General features: G+C 35.5%; 1 protein-coding gene across 1 annotated transcript in view; it reads left to right on the top strand.

The window, feature by feature from the left end:
* Positions 1 to 25,884, top strand: part of RSPO3 (R-spondin 3) — an 86,596-nt gene extending 60,712 nt beyond the window's left edge. The window contains exon 5 of the mRNA XM_039255848.1: positions 23,959 to 25,884. Coding sequence (XP_039111779.1) covers positions 23,959 to 24,152 — 194 coding nt within the window. The 3' untranslated portion in view covers positions 24,153 to 25,884. The remainder of the gene's footprint in view (positions 1 to 23,958) is intronic.
* Positions 25,885 to 26,516: the final 632 nt, after the last annotated feature.

The following is a 26,516-nucleotide window of genomic DNA, read 5'->3' as shown; positions in this document are numbered from 1 at the left end:
AATCATGTAACAAAAAGCCAAAAAAACAGGAAAATAATTTGCTTAAATTGTAGTCCTTGCTCAAATCCAATAACCATATCCATTGACATAGATTCTTTCCAATTGGGCTGTGATTCAGTAATATGATTTGCCTAAACCTTGGCAGTTTTGCATAATTACCTCATGTAGTCCTTTAAAAATTCCAGGCCATCTCTGAATTGTTGTTCTCCATTCCATTTTTAAAATGAGGAAATTAAGGCTCTGAGTGTAAGCAGTAGACTTAATGTCACACGTAGCAAATGGCAGACACAGGACAGAAACCCAGACCTGACTCCAAGTCTAGTGAGTTTTCGAGTAAATGAAGTGAAAACTATTGATAACTACCTTAAGAGTGCTAGCTAGTAAATAAGTGAAACAGGATTAGGACATGGATCTTTTGTCTATTAATCCAGCCTTCATTCTACTCTCTTTCCAACACTCTTCCCCCAAGTTCACGATGATCATTTATTTCTTTGTGTCTGACCTTTTCTAATTATACCCACCACACATGTGGTTGGAATTATCCATTATTTCTTATTGTTGCCATTTTGTTGCTGATAAAATTGAGAATGTTCTATTTCTACCACCAAATGTCCTAAGTCTTTCTGTTTTACAAACATTCTGTTGTTCAAAGAACAAGCTTGAACTTAATGAGCAAATTGACCAATGATTCCCCTTTTATTTCAAGTCATACTAATGTTTCAAAGCCAAATGGTTTTCACAAATTGCCAATATCATATTCAAATGCAGTGAGGGGTTATGTTAGCAGCATCTTGCTATCTAAACAAAGGCACTGTAATTCAATAGAGTCCGTGACATTCAAGCCCTAAGAGCATTGTGCAATTTTTCACAGGGTTATGTTTAAATATGAATACTAATAAAAAACCTTGTATGGCTGTTTAAAATGTTATAAAAATCAACACCGCATTCAAATATACTAAAATAGCATTGAAAACACAAAATGAAATTCACTAAAAAATGTATTTTAAAGGTTCAAAGTTTTTACTCAATTTACAAAGGCTGTATGGTCTCCCAAGTGTTGTGTGAATCAGTGGATATGCCAGACATGGAGCAAAGTTCCCACCCTAGGAGACTTCCAAGACTGAAGCAAGATATAAGTGGATAGAGTTCCAAGAGAGAACACGATGTGCATGTTTGAATAAAATAGATGCAGCATGACTTTTGGTTTGTTCTTTGAGAGCTCACAACTGTATGGAAAAGTCACCTGCTGCTCTCCATTGCAGTAGACACCTGCTGAAAGCACATGAGATTGAGACTGAGGCAATGGTACAAGATTTCTCCTAGAATATAGTAGCTGATAATATAGTAAGAATGAAATTATTATTCTTACATTATAAATATACAGAATGCTCACCCATGTAGGCAAACAGAGGGTAGTAAGCTATTTGTTTGTTAAGAAAAATAGGAGCACTTATTTCCTCCAGTAGTATTGTTAGATTTCTATTTACAGCCTGTAGTTTGGGCAAAGAACAGCCCATTTCTAATGGTATGTGTGTTTGTGATACCTCGCTCTTGGCAAAGGCTTAAAAATTTAAAGAGGCTTTTAAATATTTTTTAGACATGAAATTGAACTCACAAAATAAGCTTAATGGCAAGTTAGTCAGAAACACATGGATATGTTTCTTTAAATTATGTACAGATTTTCAGAATTAAGATGTGGTAAAACCTACTAGTGGTCTATTAAGCTGTCTAAGGCACTGGAAACATAATTAGAGATTTTCAAATTCAAGGATGTCCTAATGGAAATAAGAACAAATTGGCAGTTGGCATTTTGGCATTTCTCGTGTAGTTTTACAAACACTTCATTTAGCCTCCTACTGGAATAGTGAATAAGCTCCCATCAGGAAAAGACCAAAAGGTGTGAAGACAGCAAAGGAAACATGGAATAATAAGAAATCATGGTAATAGTTATATATATAAAACTATTTCCATGCTGAATTTTCATTGTTGTTGTTGCTATTGTCCTTATGGGAAGATGTCCTATGGCTTTTCAGGTTGACCCCTCTGTTGCCATTAAGAACCATTAGTATGGAACTAGTCTTCATCTTCCTCAAAGTTTAAGTATGCGTGTTCTACCCAGTATTTTAAAATAATATGTACAGAGTCAGAGAACTGAAAATATAGTCACCAACCTTTATTTTAACAAAGCCTGTTTTATGATGTATTTGTATTTATTCTTCGCTGTATGACTGATTTTCATTTGAAGTACTCAGTCAAGTTTTCTTAGACCAGTTTTCAAGGAATTCCAACAAAAATAATGTTTAGACTTATGGAGATGATTTCTATCTTCAGGGCTTTATTTTACTCTTTAAACTAGCCATGGCATCTAAGTACAGAACCCTTAGACTTCATTCATTTATATCCCTGACTTTAAGCACAGATGCATGAAAATTTATTCAATCTTAAAACTTTTCAGTGAATAGATTTTACAGCACATTTCAACATGAAAAGAAGTGATTTCCCCCCAGCTTATTGGAAGCAATCAATGCTCACCTCATTTTCTTTACATTCTATAATTTATTCATCCTTTAATATATACATTTTCCAAGTACAAGAGTTATTTATGATTTGTGATTATTTGTGTATTCATGTTTCTACTCCTATATAGTGTTTATCTTCAGCTATGCCCATTTATTTTATTTATTTGTCTAACTTAGAAAATAGAGGCCCTTTATTGAAGGACCTTTATCCACATCCCAAAGCAATTATTTAGTTTTTTCAGAGCAAGGGAGGATATTTATCTTGCTGAATATTGAAAACTTCGAAAATCCAAAGAAGTAGGAGGTTTGCTCTTGTGAATTAAAGAACACATTTGAAAGACATCCAGCTCTGTTACTTGCTTAAATTGAATATGGTTTATCTATTGCTGACAATTGGAAATTGGTTAGATGGCTGCCTCAGTTATCAAATAATACTGCCTAATAACATTGATTATTTTTGTAAATGAGTATAAAGTGCTGGAAAACTTTATATTTTCTGATAATTTAAATACCTCTAAAAGCAACCATTTATTTCAATATTGAAATGCTTAACAAACCCCTTTTGTCCCTGACAATATTGCAAAGGTTAATTTTAGCACACATCACAGTCTGTTCTAAATTGTAGACTCCAAACTCATGAAATAAAGCTTATTTTTTTTATTACTTAGCATGATTTCTGCATCCCCATATTAGTCTCATTCTGAAAACTACTAAGAATAGATTTAACACCAAATCTGGATAATCTTAAAGGTTGTATTTTTTTAAGAATGGCTCACCAAATTGTGTAATACTGGTAAGTGAAGACACATTATATTGGATGAGGGTATTGTTAACCATATTCTCTCCAAAATTCATCTTAAAATGTTTCCTTATAAGTATTGTGCATTTATCATCAAAAAACCATCACTATTATTTTAAAACACTTATAAAGTGCCCATCTGAAGATGATACGCTCTTGGAGTCTTCGTAAATGATAAACAGATGCAGACATAAAGAGAAAAGCAAATTTCAAGAGTGTTTTTGCAGCCATGAAACCATCATAAAAAAAAGGTTTGTGACCCCAATGTTACCTTAACATTGTCTTGAGCATTTCATATTTAATTATAGTAGATTACTCACCAATAAATAAACATAGATTTATGAGATACTTTAATGTTCTTAAAACAAATGAAAACCACCCAAGAGGAGCCTTACCAACCCTGAGGTTGTCCAGATTGCATTGGCTCGGATTAACTAGAAGATCATTCATCTCCAAGGATCATGCAATTAATCTCAGAGTGGGCGTTAAAGCAATGACTAAGCAGAAAAGGAAGCTGAAGTATAAGCCTGTAACAAAACGGGTTAGAGCTCCAGCATCAAGAAACTTATTTCCTTTTTTTGTGAATAGACCTAAAATACTTACTCCTTACTATCAACTTCTTTGGATCCTAAAATCCCACTTGTTTAGGTCAGCTATCTTTCATGACCATTACTGATATGATCCAACAGGTGGAAAAAATAGACTTTTAAAAGAGCACATTCCGGGGCACCTGGGTGGCTCAGTCGATTGAGTGTCTGAGTTTGGCTCAGGTCATGCTCTCACAGTTTGTGGGTTCGAGCCCTGCATCAGGCTCTGTGCTCACAGCTCAGAGCCTGGAGCCTGCTTCAGGCTTCAGATTCTGTGTCTCTCTCTTCCTCTGCCCCTCCTCTCCTGCTCATGCTCTGTCTGTCAAAAATAAATAAACATTAAAAATTTTTTTAAAAAGCACATTGCATTTTAATATCTAGGAAGAAAAAAGGAACTTTTTCTTGGGAATTATCTCAGGCAGGAGTCAACAGAAATGATTTTAGGATAAATTTATGATAATCCAGGGTTTGGACATTGAGAAAGCCCAAAGACACAATTTAAAGAAGAAACATTCTGCTCCAGGGTTTATATATTTATTTAATGTCAAATAAAAGTAAGAATTCATCTTAAATTAGCTCAGGTGACACCTGTTGCAAAACATGAATTCCTTGTAGCTTAATTACTATACTTTTTTTTTTTAATGTTTTATTTATTTCTAGGAGAGAGAGAGAGAGAGACAGGGGAGGGTCAGAGAGAGAAAGGGAGTCACAGACTGAAACAGGCTCCAGGCTCCGAGCTGGCAGTCAGCACAGAGCCCGACGCGGGGCCCGAACCCACGAACCGCGAGATCATGACCTAAGCAAAAGTCGGACGCTTAACCGACCAAGCCACCCAGGCGCCCCTTAATTACTATACTCTTGATAATCCTTATGTTTCCCTGTGGCTGCAAATTTTTATTTTCAATAAACATACTTACCCACCCCCACCCCCCACCAATCCACTAATATTCTCAAACCTTACATTATAAGCCAAGACTTCTTTTGAACTTGGTCCTTGGTCCTTCCTTAATGGTAGGAACTTTCTCTAACTGGGGAGAATCTTTACCCAAATTTGGCCTGCCTTTGAGGTTTTAACGTGATGTGCCATGGCTGATGGCTCATGAAAAGTGACTGCAGAGTCTATTGCTCACGTCAATGCTCCCACTGGATATTTTGCTCATTTCTTGGGAATTTAAAAGAATAACAAATAACCAACAAATCATCAAAAACTATAACATGTTACCCAATTCTTGGGACTTAGCCAATGACACTAAAATCTTGTTAAATATCACAAATGCGAATTCTCAGCCTTCCAGCTACCAAATTGCACTAAATGCTCACCATATCTCAGCTGTACAGAAGGGGCGCATTCATCTGGTAGTTGTCAACTATGAGGTTCTGCCGCCTCCGTAAACCCAGCTGGCCATACAGCAGGCAGGAGCTGCTGTCCCAAGACAGCAGAGAGTAGTGCCCAGTCACAAAGAGGGTGTAGATACAGATGTAATCTAGAACTGATTTGAGGTTGACACCAAATATTCCATGACAGTAGTAGGTGCTTGTCACAAGAACTTGATTCTGTATTCCATTAGAATTATTGATTAGGTGTGACTATAATATGTAACAAACTATAAGAATGAATAATGAGAGCTGCATCAAAAACTAAAAAGATGAAATAAAAACTGCAAAATTTGGGGGCACCTGGGTGGCTCAGTTGGTTGAGCATCCAACTTGGGCTCAGGTCCTGATCTCATGGTTTGTGGGTTTGAGCCCCGCATCGGCCTCTGTGCTGGCAGCTTGGAGCCTGGAGCCTGCTTCAGATTCTGTGTCTCCCTCTCTCTGCCCTTTCCTTGCTCATGCTCTGTGTTTCTCTTTCGAAAATAGATATTTTTTTAAAAACTGCAAAGTTTTAAAATTGTACATTGAAAAGATTTAATCTACTTTCTCTCTTTTTATAATTTGAGTGCAAATGATGAAAAACAAATGGAGAAAGGATTCAGAGGAAGCCAAACTTTTACAAATATGTTTGTTTTTTCCCCCAAAGCCAATTATTTAATGGCCATCCAAGGAAGGGAGTCAGAGAGAGCCAAACAGTGGTCTTTTGCTTTTTGTTATTGGGGTTTTGTTGTTGTCTGCATTTCAACAAAAGGAGAGAATAACAAAATTTTATTATACTAGTATCAGTCTCACAATCTATGGGATACAGAAGTGCCTGGGTGGCTCAGTCGGTTAAGCGTCCAACTTCTGTTCAGGTCATCATCTCATAATTTGTGAGTTCAAGCCCTGGACCAGGCTCTGTGCTGACATCTTGAAGCCTGGGGCCTGCTTCAGATTCTGTGTCTTCCTCTCTCTCTCTCTGCCCCTCCCCTGCTCACTCTCTGTGTCTTTCTCACTTATATGTGGAACTTGAGAAACTTAACAGAAGATCATGGGAGAAGGGAAGGGGAAAAAATAGTTGCAAACGGAGAGGGAAGCAAACCCATAAAAGACCCTTAAATACAGAGAACAAACTGAGGGTTGATGGAGGGGAAGAAGAGGGGAAAATAAGTGATGGACACTAAGAGGGCACTTGTTGGGATGAGCACTGGGTGTTGTATGTAAGCAATGAACCACAGGAATCTACCACTGAAACCAAGAGCACACTGTACACACTGTATGTTAGCTAACGTGACAATAAATTATATTTTTAAAAAAGAAAAAGAAAAAGCAATAAGCCAGTGGGGGGGTGAAGACCTCAGTTTAAGAAAAAATTATAATCTGTGGGATACAGTCTTTCTTTGGCTCATTTCTGAAATAGCAATGAAGTGTGACGTGAACCCGGTATTCATTAAATATTAATAAGTATTTACTTAGCTGCTTTTCTAGGACTGCCCATCCTATGAGAGAACCTTTATAGTTAACTTAAATCCAAATATCAAAATGTTAACTAATTCTATTTCACTGCATAGATATTTAAACAATAGGTTCTATATTATAGTTGACAAGTGGAGACATTTTGTAGAATTTGGGCTGAACAACTATAAATGTTACAGACAACTCCTTGAGAATCTGTGATGTATGTACACAAGCTTCTTACTTACTAAACTCTAACATAATGTATGTTTTAAAGCAGTTTTAATTTGAACCCTCTTTTTGCACGTGATCAAAAAATAAAAGATAAGTCATATGATTATATTGGGAGCAACTTAGTTTGGCGTATCCCTTCAAAGAGTTCCCTAAAATGATTGGAAACCTGATAAATAAAATCATTCATCCTATAAATATGTTCAGTTATAAGTCAGAATAAATAATGGAATATCAGTTCCCTATGACTTTTCAAAGAAAAACAGGCTGGGCTAAGAGTCAACATCCACATAACATGACGTTTATTGCCTTCTATTACATATTATATATAATGTAATATTATGTTACATACATAATTTTAGGCATTTCTAAAGGATGTTTATATTAAAACTTTTAAAATTGAAATCAATAAAATATGTGGATAAACAAAATACATATTTTTCTAGATTTCAACTAGATTTTTTTCATATTATAGTTCAAATGTATGAAAATATTGCTGGGAAAGGAGCATCTGTGTCTTTTCACATATAACTTTTTTTGATTATTTTCTAGGAAGGCAGACTAAACACGCAGTTCTGACATAGTGCAGCATCCCATTTTGATTTCTGGTGAGCTCAGAAGCCTTTGTGGGCTAAAAAAAAGTCTCTGAAAAGGGCAAAACTTTCTGACCTCAGGAGGTTCTGATAGGAAGAACTGAAGCAATGAACACCAAGAGTACAGAAAACATTGGCATAAATTCCCCAAAGTTCTGTAACCACATCGGTGTGGGCGCATAGAGGAAGGCATAATTTCATTCTTAAAGAATCTCCCTGTTTTCACATTCTTTCATTTCTGTTAAAGCTGATCTTGCAGATGATACAGTCCAGATGAATTTCTGCTTAATAGGAACTCTTGTTCGCAAATTGACACTGAAAATGTATTCACCATATATGTAAAAATAAAATGGTGAGGACCCATCTTATTTTCCAATTTGGCTTAGAATTTATCAGATCACTTTTAGGAAAAGCACATTTTTGGTTCACACAAGTGTTGGATAAAGAAAAGAGGTATGAACTTAAAAAAAATTATTATGCATTCTTTTTGAAACTTGGCTGTCTTTGGTTACTTTATTATTCTGTATCTGTTATCAATAAATTCAGTTAATGTCTCCAGAAAGGAATTTAAGGTACTTATGTTTTAATAGTCTGCGTAGACAAGTTAGTCTTGTATCTTCACTGCTCCCAGCTAGGGATCTAGCTGGACAGTTTTATTTCTTGGATCACATTATCCCCAGAAAGAGAAGATTTCTTTACTGAAAATAGCATAAAGAAACTGACAAAGCAATATAATTGTGACAAAGGAAAAGTAAGTCTAATAAAACACCTTGTCCTACTAAAAATTTGTGTTTATGAATAGAATTGTCATTGAACTGTTTAGATTAAACCTTGTGGTGTCACCATCTTGGTTTGCATGATTTTAGCTCTGAACATACTGTCTATTCATACTTTCATTTGATTTTGTGTATTAAGTAACTACTATATGCCAGAATCCCTGCCAGATCTAGAAGTGAAAATGATAAGGAAGATACACAAATATATATGAGACTCATTTGAGAGTTCATAATTTAATGGGAGAGTTGATTGTAAACAAACAGTGACAAAATAGATGACGGGTATGATGCTCTAGAAACAAAAGGGGTAAATTGTAATTGGCTCTTCTAGAACAAACAGAACATTTCCAGCTAAAGAAGCTTTCCTTTGAGGAGCAGCCTCCAAGGCATAGAAACAAGAGAATGCTATGACCAACTAATCATGAGATATGGGGTGTGGCTAACACAGAAGCAAACTAGGGAAAGAAATGATGCCCTATAAAATTTGGGAGTACAGGCACTAGGGAGATTTAAAAACAAGAGACTAACAGGAACAACAGACCAGCACCCTGTGCTATAAGAAAATAACCTGTCAACAAGGTGGAAAACATCTAGAAGCAAAAGAAAAAAAAAATCAATGTCCCTAGTTTTGCAAAAATACATTCTAGAGATATGAGGCTTGAACTAAAAGAGAATGAAGAGAGAATAACACATTTGAGGGATATGTGAGAGGTAAAATTTTCATAATTTTACTAAAGCAGATGGACTTGAGCGGGCTATGGACTTCCACCAAAAGTCTTAAGAGAATTACGTTTCCCTGAGGTTTTATCCTACTCAGATTAAGGCTGTTTTGTTTTCAAAGGTGACTTGATTCACTCAACTATTATACATCTTTACAGAAATCATCATTATCATTATGTAAAGGGTTATAATTTCACAATTCTTTCCATTTTCTAAGTACTTACATATCATTTATTCCTCACACCTATGCCAAAAAGTGAGAATAACAGGAACAATCCATTTTAATTTGTAAATGAAGCAGTCAAAGCACATAAAGTACTTCATTTAAGGCCACATAGCTAAGTAAGATAGCCAAGTCTAAAATGCACATTTTCTGATAACCACTTCAGAGTATTTATTTATTTATTTACTTACTTATTTTTGAGAGAAACAGCACAAGCAGGAGAGAGGGGCAGAGAGAGAGAGAGAGCATCTCAGCAAGCTCCTCACTCATTGCAGAGCCCACTGCAAGTCAATCCTACGACCCTGGGATCATGAGTTGAGCAGAAATTAAGAGTCGGACGCTCAGTGGACTGAGCCACCCAAGTGCCCCCTGATTTTTGATATTTAATTTAATGACACACATATTTTAAAGCACACAGTTTTTTTTTAATATGGTCTTGAGAGTTTATGTAACATTAGGAATAGATAATGGCTTAATGGTTTGACAGAGAATCAGACTCAGATCTAATTGAGACCTAAAGTCCAAGGTTACAGAATCCATACTTTACTGTTTCCTTGCTTGCCTGCTGGAGAATTATTAGGGAAGCCTTCATGAAGAAAGCAGCCTTGGAAATGTATCTTGAAAGATGTATAAAATCACAAGTGATTTTCAGACCACTTAACAAGTACAGTATATTACTCCATGTATGAATCAAAAATGTCAAATATACTTACATAACGAATACAACTGTTTACCATGTGTTGTGATAGTGAAAATCATCCATGATCTGAGTGATCTATGAAATATTTGATGAGTTTTAAATTTTTTCCTAGTGTTCATTTATTTTGGAAAGAGAGAAACAGGGCACGAGCAGGGGAGGTACAGAGAGAGAGGGAGACACAGAATTTGAAGGAGGCTCCAGGCTCTAAGCTGGAGCTCAGCACAGAGCTCGACTCAGGGCTCAAACGCACGAACAATGAGATCATGACCTGAGCCCAGGTCAGACGCTTAACCCACTGAGCCACCCAGGTGCCCCTGAAATATTTGATGATTTTTAGAAATCACAGATATTGTCTGTTTAGACAGATTCACACACCTATACCCAGATATGTGCATACTCAAGAAAGACTGTCCAGTAAACATTCTGTGTAATTCCTCAAGGCTCTTGCAGCTAAAAAGTACCAACATAGCTTGCAGGGACCCTGAATGCATTTGATTAAGGGTGACTGAGGTATATTGGAGAAAATTCTCCTTCTCATCCACCACCACCCCTACCCCCCAGCACAGCAGAAAGACAAATCTGCCAGTCTTACTTCTGCCTTAAGTATTTTTACTCCTCAGTACTTTTAATCACCTCCTACCACTACCGCTTTCCCTAAAAATGCCCTGAAGATAAGGGAAAGGCTTATATACAATCATTGATCACGTATTCCCTTTTCTACCTCAACATGAACTTCTGGTACACAGGAAGATTGTTCACTTTGCTCAGAAAATAAAAACCAAAACCATTGCTATCAAATAGCATTTATCCCTTTAAAACATTTTTCTATTTCAGTTGGCCTTTTTATTTCAAAGTCATCTTATTTGATTCTTAAATATTCAAATGAATACTCATTTTCAGGAAGATTGAGTAAGACAGAGTTCATTCCTTCAGAAATTGTCACAATTTTTTTAATTTTTAGCTCATTTTGTTAAGTCCTTCCTAGGACTTTCTCTCCCCATTAATTGCATTACACATACTATTTGCTGCCCTTGTTACACCCTCTTAATTTGGAAGTTTCATCATACTACCCAATGGCCCTTTATTTGGATAGAGTTCCACTAAAAGCAAAATTTAATAGATTACAACAAAAGCCACAGTCATTCAAAATCAAGGTGGGGGGAGGGTGGAATCAGGCTTCTGAGACAGCGTAGTGCCACTTCAAAAGCTCCAAGACTGGGCCAAGATGAGCCAGGATCATATTTCATTACTTTAAAAGAAGACTACACTCCCAACTCCACCAAATAAAGCATCATTCATGCCTGCTATAGAAGATAAATTAAGGGAAAAAAAGGTTTTTTGCCATCTTTCAATTTTTCACAATCATCCAAAGTCCCTCCCTCTTTTCCTCCATTTCCCCTTTCCTACGCTCTCCCTCCCGACTGCTCATTCTCCACTCTCAGAAACTTTTTGTAAGGCCACTGTTTCTCAGTTTGGGCCTGGGTCCACATTCCCCACCTCAGTAAAACGTCAGAGCCTTCAAATCTCTGAAACTGTTCTAGAATTTAAATTCCTTCTTAATATAGAAGACAGTAGGATACCTCTTCATTGCAACCTGGACTTCTAACTTCTCTTCCTGAAGCAGCCTTATGGATACATTAGTTATTTGTCATTGGCTTGGTCCCATAGATGATCTTCTAGAGCATAGTAAGTCAAATTATTTCCCCGAGACCACGATGTAGCTCTCTGGAGTGGGCCGTTGCCACTTGAAGCTAATATTGGAACAGATGTGGCTTACTGGCTGAGGATTCCATAATAATAAGTAGCACTCATTAAGACAAGTTGTTTGAAATACTGGGTAATCATGGCATGCTTGCATATGTGAGAATAACATCAAAGCATCTCTATATATCTGTGCTTTTCCCAAATAGAATGATAGGCATGAAATCAAGAAAAGAGAGTATTATTTATATTTCATTTAAGTTTTTCAATAAATATTTATTGAGTATCTACTGCATACAGGTTCTTGCCAAAAAAAAAAAAAAAAAAAAAAAAAAACCTTACCCCCTTACCCCACTCTTTGGAGCAATGGTTTGAGCAATGGTAGCAATGCTTACCTGTGTGCCTGGTATGTGACCCTCATATACTTCAAAGTTCTCTGTGTACAAAATTGTGCAAATGAATCAGAAACCTACTGCTAGAAACTCCAGTATTATCTTCTGGATATTATTTTGTTCACCAACAAAATAACCTGTTCTGAGAGTTATTTCTTTTGAAATATCTTTATAGGGAATCAAAATTAAAGTTGACTTTCTACAAAGATTAAGTTCATCATTTTTGCACTTATTACTACATGTTCTTCCTAATATCACAAAAAGTAAAAGTATTGTTCAGTTCACCTTGACATATTAAAAAAGCACCTAGGAATATGGATAAAAATTCAGTAGACAGTACATCGTGATACACTTAGGGACCAAATCAAAACAATGGAAAGAAATGAACTAGTTAGTAGCAAAGAAGTAGGAAATTAGGATAATATCAACGTTGGGAGAGAGTCCACATATAAAAGGTTGAGTTTCCAAAGAATGGAAATAATTCTTTAATTTTTCTGCATTAATCACATGATTATTAAAGGACTGTATTCTTTTTTCTCACACCACTTTGAAACTTTGCGAAGAAAAAAGAGGATGCAAATGTTAATTTGGCATATGGAAAATATGTTTGATTAGAAAAAGTTAAAAGTCATATACCCTAGTAGATTCTGTTAATTTTAAAGTTTCAAGCATCTGAGGCTCCTGGGTAGCCCAGTTGGTTAAATGTAACTTTGGGTCAGGTCATGATTTCACAGTTTATAGGTTCAAGCCTGTGTCAGGTTGAAGCCCTATGTCAGGTTCAAGGTCTGCATTGGGTTCAAGCCCTGTGTTGGGCTCTGCGCTGACAGCTCAGAGAGCCTGGAGTCTACTTCAGATTCTCTATCTCCTTTGCTTTCTGTCTGCCCCACCTCCCCATGCACATGTGAGCTCTCTCTCTCTCTCTCAAAAATGAATAAACATTTTTAAAAATTGAATTGATATTTTAAATCCACAAGAAAAAATAGAACTTTTCCATTTATTGTGCAAAAGAACCTACAAATAAATATGTACATATATAGTTATATTTATACACAAACATACACACACATTTGCTGTACATGTGCCCATCTCCTCAGCTCTCCTCTCCCACCCTAACACACATCAATGCAGTGATAAAAGGTATACAGTGAAAGCTGTAAAATGAGATATGGTAAAATCTTACTAATCTTGTTTAATTATAGGGCCAATATTTCTAGGTTAGTGAACATTCAATTGCTAAAATATTCTAGAGAAATTAAGTCAGTTGTATTCCACTCAAGTCTATGTGACAACTACTGAGGAAGTAATTACAAGGAGCTATCTTGCTGGTTATAGAAATGCATGTGGAGAGCATTTCTAATTAAGAACAGATATTTGCACCAACAGAGTAGGATGAAAAGTACTTAAAACAGTTTGCATTATCTGCCATAGGGGAAATACACCACTTATGACTTTATTTGCATGATGAATAAAATTTCTTATAAATTTTCATGTAGTATAGGCAAAGTGAGATTTTTCTGTTTTCCATACTAGTTAAGAAATCAGTAGTTTGAGGGGTGCCTGGGTGGCTCACTTGGTTAAGTATCTGACTCTTGATCTCAGTTCAGGTCTTGATCTCAGGGTCATGGGTTCAAGCCCCATGTTGAGCTCCATGTGTGGAGCCTACTTAAAAAAAATCAATCTAAAAATATTTTTTAAATACTGTAGCAAGGTGAAAACATTTGAAAATGAGGCACATTAAAAAGTGAGCTTTACATCGGTAATCAATAAATAGCTGAAAATATTAAATTATAGCTATAGATGTGTGTGATATCTCTACTAAAAATATCATTGAGTAACACATGCTAAATAGGAGATTTGGTAGTTTTTTTTTCCCTCTGTGATATAATTCCAGATTAGAGTTTCATTTTTCCCCCCAATAGAACAATGAAAAAGCAAAGAAAGAATGGGCTGTGGTACAATGAGGACTAGACATCAGGATCAACTAGTGCATAAAATGATGAAAGAGATTAGAATAATATCAATGTTTCTTGTATAATCCATCACTGCAAATGTGTCAGCAAGTATGAGGCCATCCCCTTCTGTCAGTATAACCAAGTAGACAATGTGGGTTAGGGAGGAAGTACAGCACAGTCAAACACGGCTATCAACACTTCTTTTACTGTTTCAGAAGAACAAAATTCTGAGACAAGTTCTTGGAACAAATCGATATTTATCCAAATGAAAATCAAATGATAAATGCCAAGAGAATATTCTTTCTTTGGAATTCTTTCAGTTCTTCAGCTTAACCAGCTGGAATGAATTTTCAAGTAGCGTTTTGCTCAGCCTTTTGAAATGAAGGACTTTTCTGTTAATTGGAAAGCTATATTTCATCAAAGATGAAGACAGTGCTCTTGGCTTAGTGATTCTCTTTTTAAAAAAATAAAAAACAGAGAGAGAGAGAGGCATTTGGTGGATATTTACCCTAAACAAATTCCAGAACATGTATTTCAAGTGTGAAAGACTGAACTGTGAGCCTATATACATACCTAACTAAAGAAAAATGGGGACAGTTCAAATACCAGTGTTATTCTAAGCTCTGAATGAAAACTCAATATTATACTGTGCTCCCTCCTGAGAGGAATATGTAAGGACACAAAAAAAATTTCAGACATTATTAACTCTCAGAATCAAATATTGATACAACTGAGGTTTTTGGTTTTCTAAGGTAAATGAATTGTGTAAGTCAACAAATTTAAGGATTCTTTTTTGTGTTACTTTAACATGTTTTGAGGACAGGAATAGCATGATTGTCAACTCAGAAAGATTTAGAGCAAGAAAATGAAATTAACCAGGAAAAAAAAATATCTAAGACTCAGATTTTCAAAGCAACCTACACTTTAGGCAGTACTTGCAACTTAATTGTTGATTAATGACATATTAAATACATACTTAAAATGTAAATAGACACAGAATCAAGCAAACTTGATTTCAAAAAGAATGTGAAAAGTTTTACAAAGGAATTAATTATAATGTAAACCTACAGAAATAATTTTTCCAGACTTAGTTCTAAAGGGAATCACTGTAGTCTGAATCACAGTTGTGTATTCTGCTTTATAATAACTTTATAAGAAAGCTTACTTGTGATACTATTTATATACTTTAGGTCTGGCAATATGTGTGTGATAGGAATTATCAAAGAGGTTATTTTACTGTTTTTTTAATATTTAAATTGCTGCAATAGATTTTTTAAAGGATGATGTGAAAGCAATATTTGATATAAAAATTCTGTAGACTCAGGCATATTTTTACCTTGAGATATAAGCTGATGGTCTATAGCAGTAGCCAGCATGAACCTTGGATGGGCAATGAGGCAAGAATGATCAAAAGGATAAACACATCAACTTTTTAAAAATAGTCATTAATACTTTGAGAAGACTCGTCTAAACTGAAAATTTCAGGAAGGACATTTAGCAGTGCAACTAGGCAGGCTTCAGTGATTTTTGAAATAGTGGAGCCAGCCACACCATTGTCTAAATTTCTATAGAAAGCAATATACACATTAATTCCCCATTATAAGTTTATAAACTATATAAAACAATCAAAATATTATACGCAGAGTGATTTTTTTTCCTTAAGAGACCAGTTAATATTCATTCCACAAAGTAGCCATGAATTTTATGGCCGAAGTAATAAACTAAATTTGACTGAATTTAAGAGGTAAAATTTACCAGCACACCATTTGACAACAAGTCAAAATCAGAATAAGTTTACATGCTTATCCAATAGGTACAATTTTATAAGACCCAAGATCTAGTTCAAAACACATTATACAAACATGCTTAGATCAAGAAATTTTCAACATTTAAATTAATGTGCGTGATTTAGTTTCCAAGAGTTTTGTAATCTAACTTATTGTGGTGGATAGAAATTTCAAAGTCAAGAGATTTTGCATTGAAAAAAACACCAAACAAACAAAAGACACTGCAATTATTAATTAAAAATGAATTTTAAACAAAAGGTAGTTGATTCAAGAGAAATAAGCTTACATAAAAGAATATGAAACTTAAGGTAGTTATGTACGGGAAATAGTTATAGAAATTATAATGCTCTGCTATTTTTTTATTATTATAAAATAAAATATAGGCTACCTTTTACCTTTCCAATGAATAGATTGTAAATACTGCAAATAGTAAAAAATCCTTGGGTACTTTCTCCTTTGCACTTTTAACTATTCTTTTAACACTGATGATTTACAACTGGAAGACATTGTAGTATGCATAGTATGCAATACCCAGTATCTTTAACAGTTTCTTTGGGACTCTAGCTAATGTCTCTCTTGAGTGCAAGGAGTCCTGGCTAAGGTTCTGGTCAACAGAAGCAATGAGATGAAATGGAGTTACCTTGGGTGAAAGGGCCATGGAAATTTCTGTCAGCACATGGAGCTAAAATTCGAAATTTCAGATTCTGCATCTTCAGTCAGGGATGAAATTACTTAAACGATAGAGGAAAAAATCTGTCAAGGCATACTGAAAATAATCAGTTGCTAAAGAAAGTAATTAATTTCATAAAAGAAAGTTTATTGTGCTAAAGTAGATCAAGAAAATAAAGGTTCTAAAACTTTGTGATTGTAGATATTTATGATGTCTGCTATAAAACAAAATGATTTATGTTAGGACTGCATTCATGCCTTACTGGGGTTTTTAAACTGAAATTAATAGAGTTTCTCTTTCTCTCTTTTGGTATTAAGTGTAACAAAATATAAACATCTCTGATAATTTTATTAGGATTTCAGAAATGTAGCAGTGGTAGTTTAAGGTAAAATAAAGTTTCTAAATTAGACATAAATGGCATAATATGTAAATAATTTCCAAAACTCACAATACTACATCCTACCTTTTTGTGACTGGGAAGGTGATGGAAAAATAAATAATCCGTAGCAGTAAGAAAGAAGGAAGAGAGGAAAGAATGAGGTGACTGGATGGTGTTGGCATAAAACATCTATTTCAAAATGCTGTTAGGATCTGATGAGCAACTTGCTGCTCAGAATTCAAATTTCAAGAGGTTAAGAAAGCATATTCTAAAACATAATTTCTATAAAATTCTCTGTTGTGTTAAGTTAGTCCACACCCTACCCTTGCCTCCCTTATTTTTACTCAGTAGTTTAAGTGTGAACTAAATCCAGGATGCTATGCCACCGCGTGCTCTGTTGAGATGTGATGTGGGGACAGAAGAGCACTGTGGTTAAGAGCCTCATTTTCCTCACTGTTAGATGGAGGTGATAGTAGAGTTTATAGATATGGCGCTCTCACTTAGAGGTATGTGTAAGTGTCTGGTATGTGTAAGTGTCCATTAAACTTTAATTATCATTACTCTTACTATTTTTAGAAACAGACTGGTATGTCATCTTCACTGTGGTTACTGCATCCAGCTAGTAATTGGGAGTTTACTGGGCAAAAAGGGTAGACGTATAAATAACCTGGCGCAGGAAAAGGTGAGAGAGAGAGGAAGATTCCCTGGAAGGAATGACATGTGGGCAGAGAATTAAACATAAAATCTGATTTAGAGCAAGGGATGGTAGAGAATGCATTCTACTAAATGTATCAAACACATGGGGTCAGTAAACCGTGGGTTCTGGTGAGTGAAGTGCAGGGGTGAGTAAGAAGAGGAGTATGAGGCCATTGAAGAAACTTGGGTTTACCTGCTTTCACCTTCTAAAATTTATACTCGGTGTCTTACAGTCAGGGCAATCTTGTTTCTGAATTCCCAAAAAGAATGTGACACATATAGATTGCCTCTCATATATTACCTTTTCGAATGATGGGGAAATGCTATCTTGGTCTTAGTATGTTTTAATGATCAGAGCTATCTTTGCAAAAACCGTTCAAGGTAATTTCCCAAATTAACAGCATTTGGTAGGGTCTGTAATGCTATGCCAAATTATTTTTATGTGAATAATTAATCAGAAGCATCTTGGAAGTTAAATAGAAATACAATTAAATTAATTCAGGTATTAAACCACAGAGTAAATAATGCAGGTAGCTTTACACTTCAATTTGGATAATTTAAGTGCCTATTTTTTAAAAGCTACCCATTCTTTTATATTTTCACTATATTTGTTATAAACTCCTAGATTAAAATAATAGCAAGGAAATGAGTATTTTAATTTATTTTTTAAAAAACAAACAAAACACAAAAGGTTTGAATGCATTTCTCAAGTTAATTCTACTTGGTAATAATACAGCTGACAAGGAATTTGGCCTTCTGACTTTCAACCCTGTTCTTTACCAGTGGGTCAGGCTGTCCTGTGTTTGTATAGCCCACAATTCAAAAGCCTTTAAGTATATATCTACCTACTAGATCATAATTGCTGGAGAAGTTATACTGTAGCAATTTCCCCCTCTGCAAAATTTCCCCAGTGATATATTAACTAAAAAGATGAATATTTGGAATTTCCATCCTCTCTATATAAAAATCAGGTCAATTCTAGATTTAAAAATCATCAGATTATCCCCATTTTCACACCACTGGTGCTTTTTTAAGGTATAAAGCCATGCATTTCCAGTTGAACTTCATTCCACACCCAATAAAGAGAAAAGACCTAGAAATAAACTTTATATTTTAAGGGGATATTTACCTAATTGTTTTTAGTTATAGACTGATATTTAAACCTCAGTCTAGAGTGTGGGATACATTTTTAGCTTTTGGAGAAAATTTTTAACAACTTTCCTTGGAAGGGGAGCTCCATAAAGCTCAATGGCTCCCCTTAGTGATGTCTTGCAAGAAATTCACCAAGAAGCCGCTTTCATAAAGACCTCTGCACAGACATCTCTAAACATTCAGAAAATTGTGAATTAATATTCATATAAATTTCACTTATAACCTTATTACATTTTAAAAGATAATTGAGAATTTTCCATAGTATTCATTATTCACTCGGAACTTAAATATGTAATACATAATTTAGGAAAAATAATTCAGGACCATTCCCTTCTCTATTCATTCTTTTTTACATTTCTATTTGAACAGGCTTTTAAAAAACAATCTGCAACTAATTTTCATTTTGTATCTAATCTAGGTGTCTATTCCAAATACACCTAACCAGAAAACTTGCCTTGAAAAATTAGTAGCTACAGTACGTGAAAAAAAAAAAAAAACATACTTTATATATAAGAAATTAAATGAGAAACCATGTGATGTGAAATAATTTCTAAGAGTATACATTTAGAAAACGTGGATCTCCTCTCAGTCTACAGCTATGGTTTTTTTTTCTAATTTTTAAAAATATTTTATTATTTATTTTTGAGACTGAGAGAGACAGCATGAGCTGGAGAGGGGCAGAGAGAGAGGGAGACACAGAGTCTGAAGCAGGCTCCGGGCTCCGAGCTGTCAGCCTAGAGCCGGACACAAGGCTCAAACTCACTAACTGCAAGATCATGACCTGAGCCAAAGTCGGACACTTAACCAACTGAGTCACCCAGGTGCCCCTACGGCCATGGTTCTTAATTGTGGCTGCACATCAGAATAAACTAGGGGTGAACTTATTATTCACTATAGGTTCTGGGCCTATCATAGGACCTACTGAATCATAATCTCCAGGGTGGGGCCTAGGAATATGTATTTTTCAAACTCATCTATTCTTGGAAAACTGGACTGCAGAAGGCCCTAGGAAGTGCTTAGATAAATGACTCTATATTTCTGTATTAATAAGAAATAATTTCATTACCACAAAAATATCAATCATGTATTCAATTACATGATACTGGTTTGCAATGAAATCTTAAATTATATGTGGCTAGATGGTATGCACAGGGATTTTAGCTACTCTTTTAAAGCTTAAGGCTCAAAAATAAATACCTGTCACTGCCTCCACTCCCTCTATGGATTCTAATTACTTTCAAAAGTGTCCCTGAAATAAGAATTAATGTCACATGTCAGAATATGCCATTGGTCTTTTGTAAACTAGTCACGGAAACATCCAAGTTCTGCCTTGCTCTCAGATTCTGATTCTTGCCCTTTTCCAGTTTTCAGTATCACTGATCCTCAGGACAAACTCCCAACATGGCAATTGAGTCCTGTATATCGTTCCAGCTTCTCTGAGTAATGTCCTATATATAGACTCTGATCAAACCAAGGGAGTTTACTTTTTCAGCTCCCCAGATCCACCATGTCCTTGCATGCCTTCATTGACAATATTGTTCACTGCCTGACATGCCCTTTTACCCTCCGAGACCTGGCAAATCTTCATTCATTCTTTAAGGCTCAGCTGAAACATCACCCCGTCTAGGGAATTTTTTTCAATCTCCATTGGCAGAGTTCAGTGCTTTCCTTGTGTGCTCCCAGTAGGATCTTGTTCATGCCTCCCTCTATTTTAGCATTAGCTTGTAACTATAATTGTTATGCCCGTAGCCATATCTCATTTGTATCCCCAAGTTTTAGTGCACTTTTTGACATGGAGTAGAGGCTTAATTCACATTTGTGTAATGAGTTAATAACATTAGCTTTTATTTCTCCCATGATTAATGTGTGCCAGGCCCTATGCTAAGTGCTTTATCTCACGTAATCTTTACAACATTTAGCAGGTAGTAATGATTATCCATATGTTAAATATCAGAGAACTAATCCTGACAGATATCAAAAAATTGCCAAAAGCCACACAACTCATTGGTGACAGGCCTAGAATTTGAACACTGTGTTTTTCTGACTTTAAAAACAGCATTGTTAGACAAATATTTGCATAATATTGCTTCTCTGCAAAGGCTCAGAGTATACTTGATTGCTAATAGTAATTTCTCTTGGACAGTGTCTATCTAACACCACCCTCATACCTGGAACATCAAGGGATGATGACCATTCTTTTAATCATTAGAACACCCTACAATCCAATTCCGATGCCTCTGTGTGTATGTGTGTGTGTGTATGTGTGTGTGTGTGTGTGTACACATGCATAAGTGGTGAATGGCAAAACACAAACATATTGTGATAACTGGAATGCCTAGGTTGCAAAATTATCCAAAAAAAAGTATAAAAATAACTATTGGTCACATCAGTAAAAAGTCATCAGAATAGAAAAACGTCCCCTTTAATGAAAACCTTACAAAATTTCCCCAATTGCACATGATTTTTAATGGACTGCAGCCACTTTTCTTCATTTCTATTTTATTTCTTGGACAAGAAGAAAATATATTATTTATGCAAAAGGGTAGTTAGTGTTTCCAACCACTAACACATGGCATGTAAAAAATAATAATCCCATTTTTCTATTGTGCAATCACCCTCTGTTGGGCAACAACAATGTACAATGTGCTAGTTTCCTGTTGCTTTACTAGAGCCTCCCCTTACACTCACCGCCCAGACTAAATAGTTATTCCTTGGATAATAAAACTATAATACTGAATTTCAAGCTACTTCCAAAAATGTTTCTGCCTGTCTTAAGAAATAATCATATCAGTTTGCTAATAAGCAGAAATGCACTGTAAGTTGAGTATGTTGTCACTCGTGGCTAAAAACCATATAAATCAATCTGTAACCAAGAAAGAAACAATATATTTCTTATGTGTCCGGGACATTATGGTTAAGATCACAGCTGTAAGATGTTGGACCATCACCAAGAAAACAATGTCAAACACTAACTTTTGGATAATTTCCATAAAAATTTTGTTTGGGGTCAGTAGTTTTTATGGAATTCTGGAATGATTTTCACCGACGATTTTTTTACAGTTGAACTTGAACACCTCCAAAATGCTCCTCAAATGGAAATATTATGTAATCTAACCTTTGCAGCCATGTCCTTCTGAAAACCAGGCACATATCATGAAAACCAGCACTTCTCTCTTTCAGTTTGTACAGTTTTCATGAAAGTTACATTAGGCAACATATTCAAGAAGGTAAACTTACTCTTCAGTTTTCTCTGTTATGTTACCAAGTTCACGTTAACACTTCAAAGGTGTAATAATTAAAGCCAGAACGAGGGGGGGGAAACCCTGGATTCCTTCCACAGAAACTTTATAAATCCAACAATATTCTTTTAAGTGAAAAGAATAATGGAATTGGTGAATCAGTGTACCACTAGCTCAGCTCTAGGCATAATACTCAACTCTTTAACATTTTTTGTTCATATCCAAAACAATTTGACTGCCTTACAGTGGTCTGAATTTTTGTTAACTGTCTATTTAGAGTTTAGAATTTGGAGGTGCACTATGTCGAGCCCAACGAGGCAGGTTTTCATAAATCAGTTGGAAGGTTTTATAAATATAGTCTCAGACAAAGCTAGTTGTGGCATAAAATCATTAATCCAAGGAGACTGTGTTGGCTAAGGATACATATGCAGTATTAATAATACTGCTCCCTAGGATTCTGTAACCAGAGCTCAAGAAAAAGAAAGCCAAACCACTGAATTCAATATTTGTAGCCTATTTCAGGACATGAAAATATTTTGGTTCTCTCATGCAAATAAAGTCTCCAGAATATTTTTGTCCAACATGATTCTTTACAGACAGATACTAATTTCAAATTTTATACATCTCAGTTGTAGGGATATGCATTATTAGAATTTGTCCCACATCAAGGAGTTAGTAGTTTCCTAGTTTTCATTTCCTATGATTTTGATTTAATTCAGTACTTTCTCATTGGGATATAGGTAGTAATGGACGTTACTAAAACCATTCCCTCAGAAATTATTTGGCACTTTAGAATGTGTGTGTGTGTGTATAATGTTTACATGATAATAGACAGTTAATTTGCTGTCTAGAAATAAACAAAAACAGTCTATCCAATTTGGTGCAAGTCTCATGCACTTTGCTCAGATTACTTTCTTCCCCTAAAACTCTTAGCAATTTTCCAATACCAACAGAATGAAACTCAGTTCTCTGCCCTGGCTCTAGGTTCCCTTGCAGTATGTCTTTCCACATCCAAACCTTAAAATCGTGTTGACTCGCTTTTTAAAATGCTCCATACTGTGACTCTTAACTAAATCTATATTTCAAACCCAGTTCAAGAGCAGAGACCTCCATGGAATCCAGTGCATATCCAATAAATATTTGCTCATTTGATTGATAGAGACACAATGTTCTGCTTTTGTAGCTTATACCATAGGGTTATTGACAAGTTATAGTTACCACCACCCCTGCATGTAATTGCAAAGGAAATTAATTTCAACATATAAACATTTGTGTTGAAATAAGGTACTGTTATCCTGGGATTTGCATATTTGTTATGCAAACCAGTTCTCTTTTAATAGATGGCATGCAGTTATATCAGCAAACTGCAAATATGTAACTGCTACTTGGAAAATTTTTAATACAAAATAGTGGCTTAAATAGGAGCCAGATAACAAAATACAATTAAAATTTCTTATATGGCAAGAAATGTACTCAAAATGTTATAGTAAATATTCACAACTATCATGTAAAATAGTTATCAAACTTTAACTATAGAGCCCTCTACTATTCAGAACTACCATATATCCATTGCTTCCTTATGTTTTGTGCTTCCTGCTTACATTTCTTAAAATATAAGACAGACATAATAAAAAGTAGTTGAGTGATTTAAATAGGAGATATTTAGGGTGCGCCTGGGGGCTCAGTCAGTTGAGTGTTCAACGTCAGTTTAAGTCATGATCTCGCGGTTTGTGAGTTCAGGCTCTGCGTCAGACTTTGTGCTGACAGCTCAGAGCCTGGAATCTGTTTCAGATTCTGTGTCTCTCTCCCCCTCTCTATCCCTCCTCCCCTCACACACACACACACACACACACACACACTCCTTCTCTCTGTCTCTCAAAAATAAATAATAAAAGCAAAAAAAATTAAATAGTAGATATTTGGCATCTATGGGTATGATACGCAACAGAAAAATTTAACTCATTTTTTAAAACTTAGAATAACCAAAGAGTGCATAATTGAATATATTTTTAAAGGTGTATTCTTTCATTTTAGGAAAAAAAGAAAGGGAGAGGAAAAGAAAAAAACTTAATAAAGAAGAAAGTAAGGACGCAATACCTGATAACAAAGGTCTGGAACCCAGCAGAGAAACTCCAGAACAGCGAGAAAACAAAGACAAACAGCAGCAGAAGAAGCGAAGGGTCCAAGACAAACAACAGAAATCGGTATCAGTCAGCACTGTACATTAGAGGGTCCCATGAGATTGTTGTAAACTCATGATGCTGCTATCTCAACCAGATGCCCAGGACAGGTGCTCTAGCCATTACGACCACAAATGGACAACGTGTCAGTTACTGCTCAGTCTAAACAACATTCCAAATAGTTGCTATAATCTTCATACAAGCGTAGTTAACAACAAAGAGCCAAAAGTTCAAAGAAGGGATGTTTTCAAATGGTTATCTTACTTGCTTCTGTGCATTTCTGAGAGACAAGAAATCTTGTACATAACTATCAATAGGCTATAAGATGTAACAACATAATGATGACATCTGGAGAAGCAACACCTTTTCCCTATAAAAATAATTGTTCAAGCTATTGCTTTAAGAAGCGAAAGATAGTTCTGCAAATTCAAAAATGCAGTATCCCTTCAAAGTAATATAGGAGATCAGGGAAGAGAAACATCTTTCAAAGAACAGTGTTGTTGTTTTTTTTCCAGGAGATCTAGAGAGTGCTCAGAGAGTAGGGCCTGGCACTTGGAATCCTAGGAATCCTCACTATAGAAACAACCATGTTAAGATTGGTTCTATTGCCCTCACCCTGTCCTTCTGCAAGAAACGTGAGAGTGCACACCAGAGTTAAGGACACCCTGTGGGATTGGAGAAAGGCAAAATGTGGAAGAAACCATAGCGTTGGAGATGACTTCCGTGCTTTACAAGACTGTGAAGGGTTGTGATTACTGGGAACAGGTCTCCAATCTGTGTCAGCACTGTGTGGTTCAGCCTCTGCTACCCCTTGGGTTATATAAATCTGTAAACATGTACCTGTAACTTCCAAAAACAAAATCATACTTATTAGAAGAAAATTCTGATTTCATAGAAAACAAAGACTAAAGCCAGGAGAATAGAACATGTTTGCAAAGTCATGTGTTTTCTGAGAGAAAAACAATTTTATTACCTGCTTAATGGTCCACCTGGAACGAAAAGGGATCCTACTTTCTAACGAGGTGTATCTAGTAGGGGGGAAGCCACCACAATAAATATATTTGTTGATAGTTTTTAAAGTTTTGCTCATTTTGTTTCATTGTTTGTTTTTATTGGAAAGCTGTAACTCTTACAGACTCGTGAATTAGGAAAGAGGATTCTGTATCCTATGTAATATGAACATATTACTTTTCTCAGTGTTTGCTTTTTGAATCCACCTTTATGTAAGTACTTAGAGATTTACTTATAGAATATTAGGAGATATTTTTTCAACTTTTCTCTTACTCAACAAAATTCTACCACAGATGCATAGGCTTCCCAAAATTATTTCACTGCTCCCCTTTCATTGCTTAGAAATTAGCATCTTTCCTTGTATGTTAGTTCCTCCTGCAACTTGAACATTTGGCCTTTTCTTCTCCGTATTTTCTCAGTCTGTGGATCTCTTTTGGGGATTGAAGTCACCCTAGCTGAAGGCCTCACCAGTGTTTCACAGAGGACACAGCCAGCCCAGGGCAAGAGGAGGCATCTCTGAGCAAGCAGTTCAGGAGCTCATGACCCACCTTAACCTTCCTGTTGTAATGGAAGGATGCATGGCTGGTCTGCCCACTACACTGCCCAGCCCTCTAAAGATCATGGTTTCTGAAGAATTGGCAATGAATCTGGCTTCTGGCTGCCTGTCTCTGGTCACTCTTTTCCTACCAACTGTACTGTTCATGTGGACTGCTTGCCTTAATTCGTTTTTCACTTCTTTTTTTGTCTTCCAAGATATAAAATTTTTGAATGATGCATTTCTGTTTCTTATTCTGGTGTTTTCTTTCCTAGTCTGCATGAGATAAGTGTTTCAATCAACTAGATCAATTCCCAATGTGCACAAAAAATTCTATTTTCAACTACTACTTATATCACCAAGGAGAAATAAACATTTTCCTAGAAAACCACATTAAATGGAAGCATATTCCCATGTTCTAGAACTTTTGGATGGTTTCAGACACCATCTTTGTCCTCAATTTATCTAATCAAGCTTAAGTGGGCAAATGATTTGTGTCTTTTTCTATGTTTATCATTGTCTCCATTCTTTCAAAAACCAATTACTGGGAATGTCTACGCCTGCAAAAGGGGTGCTAGAAAAAGGTTTAAGTCAACAAGGATGCAAAAGTTGTGACAATGACTATCATGTCTTCCCAAGTGTTTTGACTCAAGACTTATACCTCAAGATCCTCCAGAAAATAGCATATAATCTAAATCCCTGATGCAGCACTTAAATAAAATTAGAATTATTACAAAAGAAAAATAAAAATTAGCATTAATATACACACCTTGGGTGAAATATAATGAAGACAAAGGCAACATTAATTTTAAATGTATCTGTAATAGATCTTGAGAACATTGAATCATTGTGATCTTCAAACTGGC

This window comes from Hyaena hyaena, unplaced genomic scaffold (genome assembly GCF_003009895.1).
Source record: "Hyaena hyaena isolate Hyena2069 unplaced genomic scaffold, ASM300989v1 scaffold_549, whole genome shotgun sequence".
NCBI classification, from domain to species: domain Eukaryota; kingdom Metazoa; phylum Chordata; class Mammalia; order Carnivora; family Hyaenidae; genus Hyaena; species Hyaena hyaena.
This window is presented reverse-complemented; position numbering and strand designations above follow the sequence as displayed.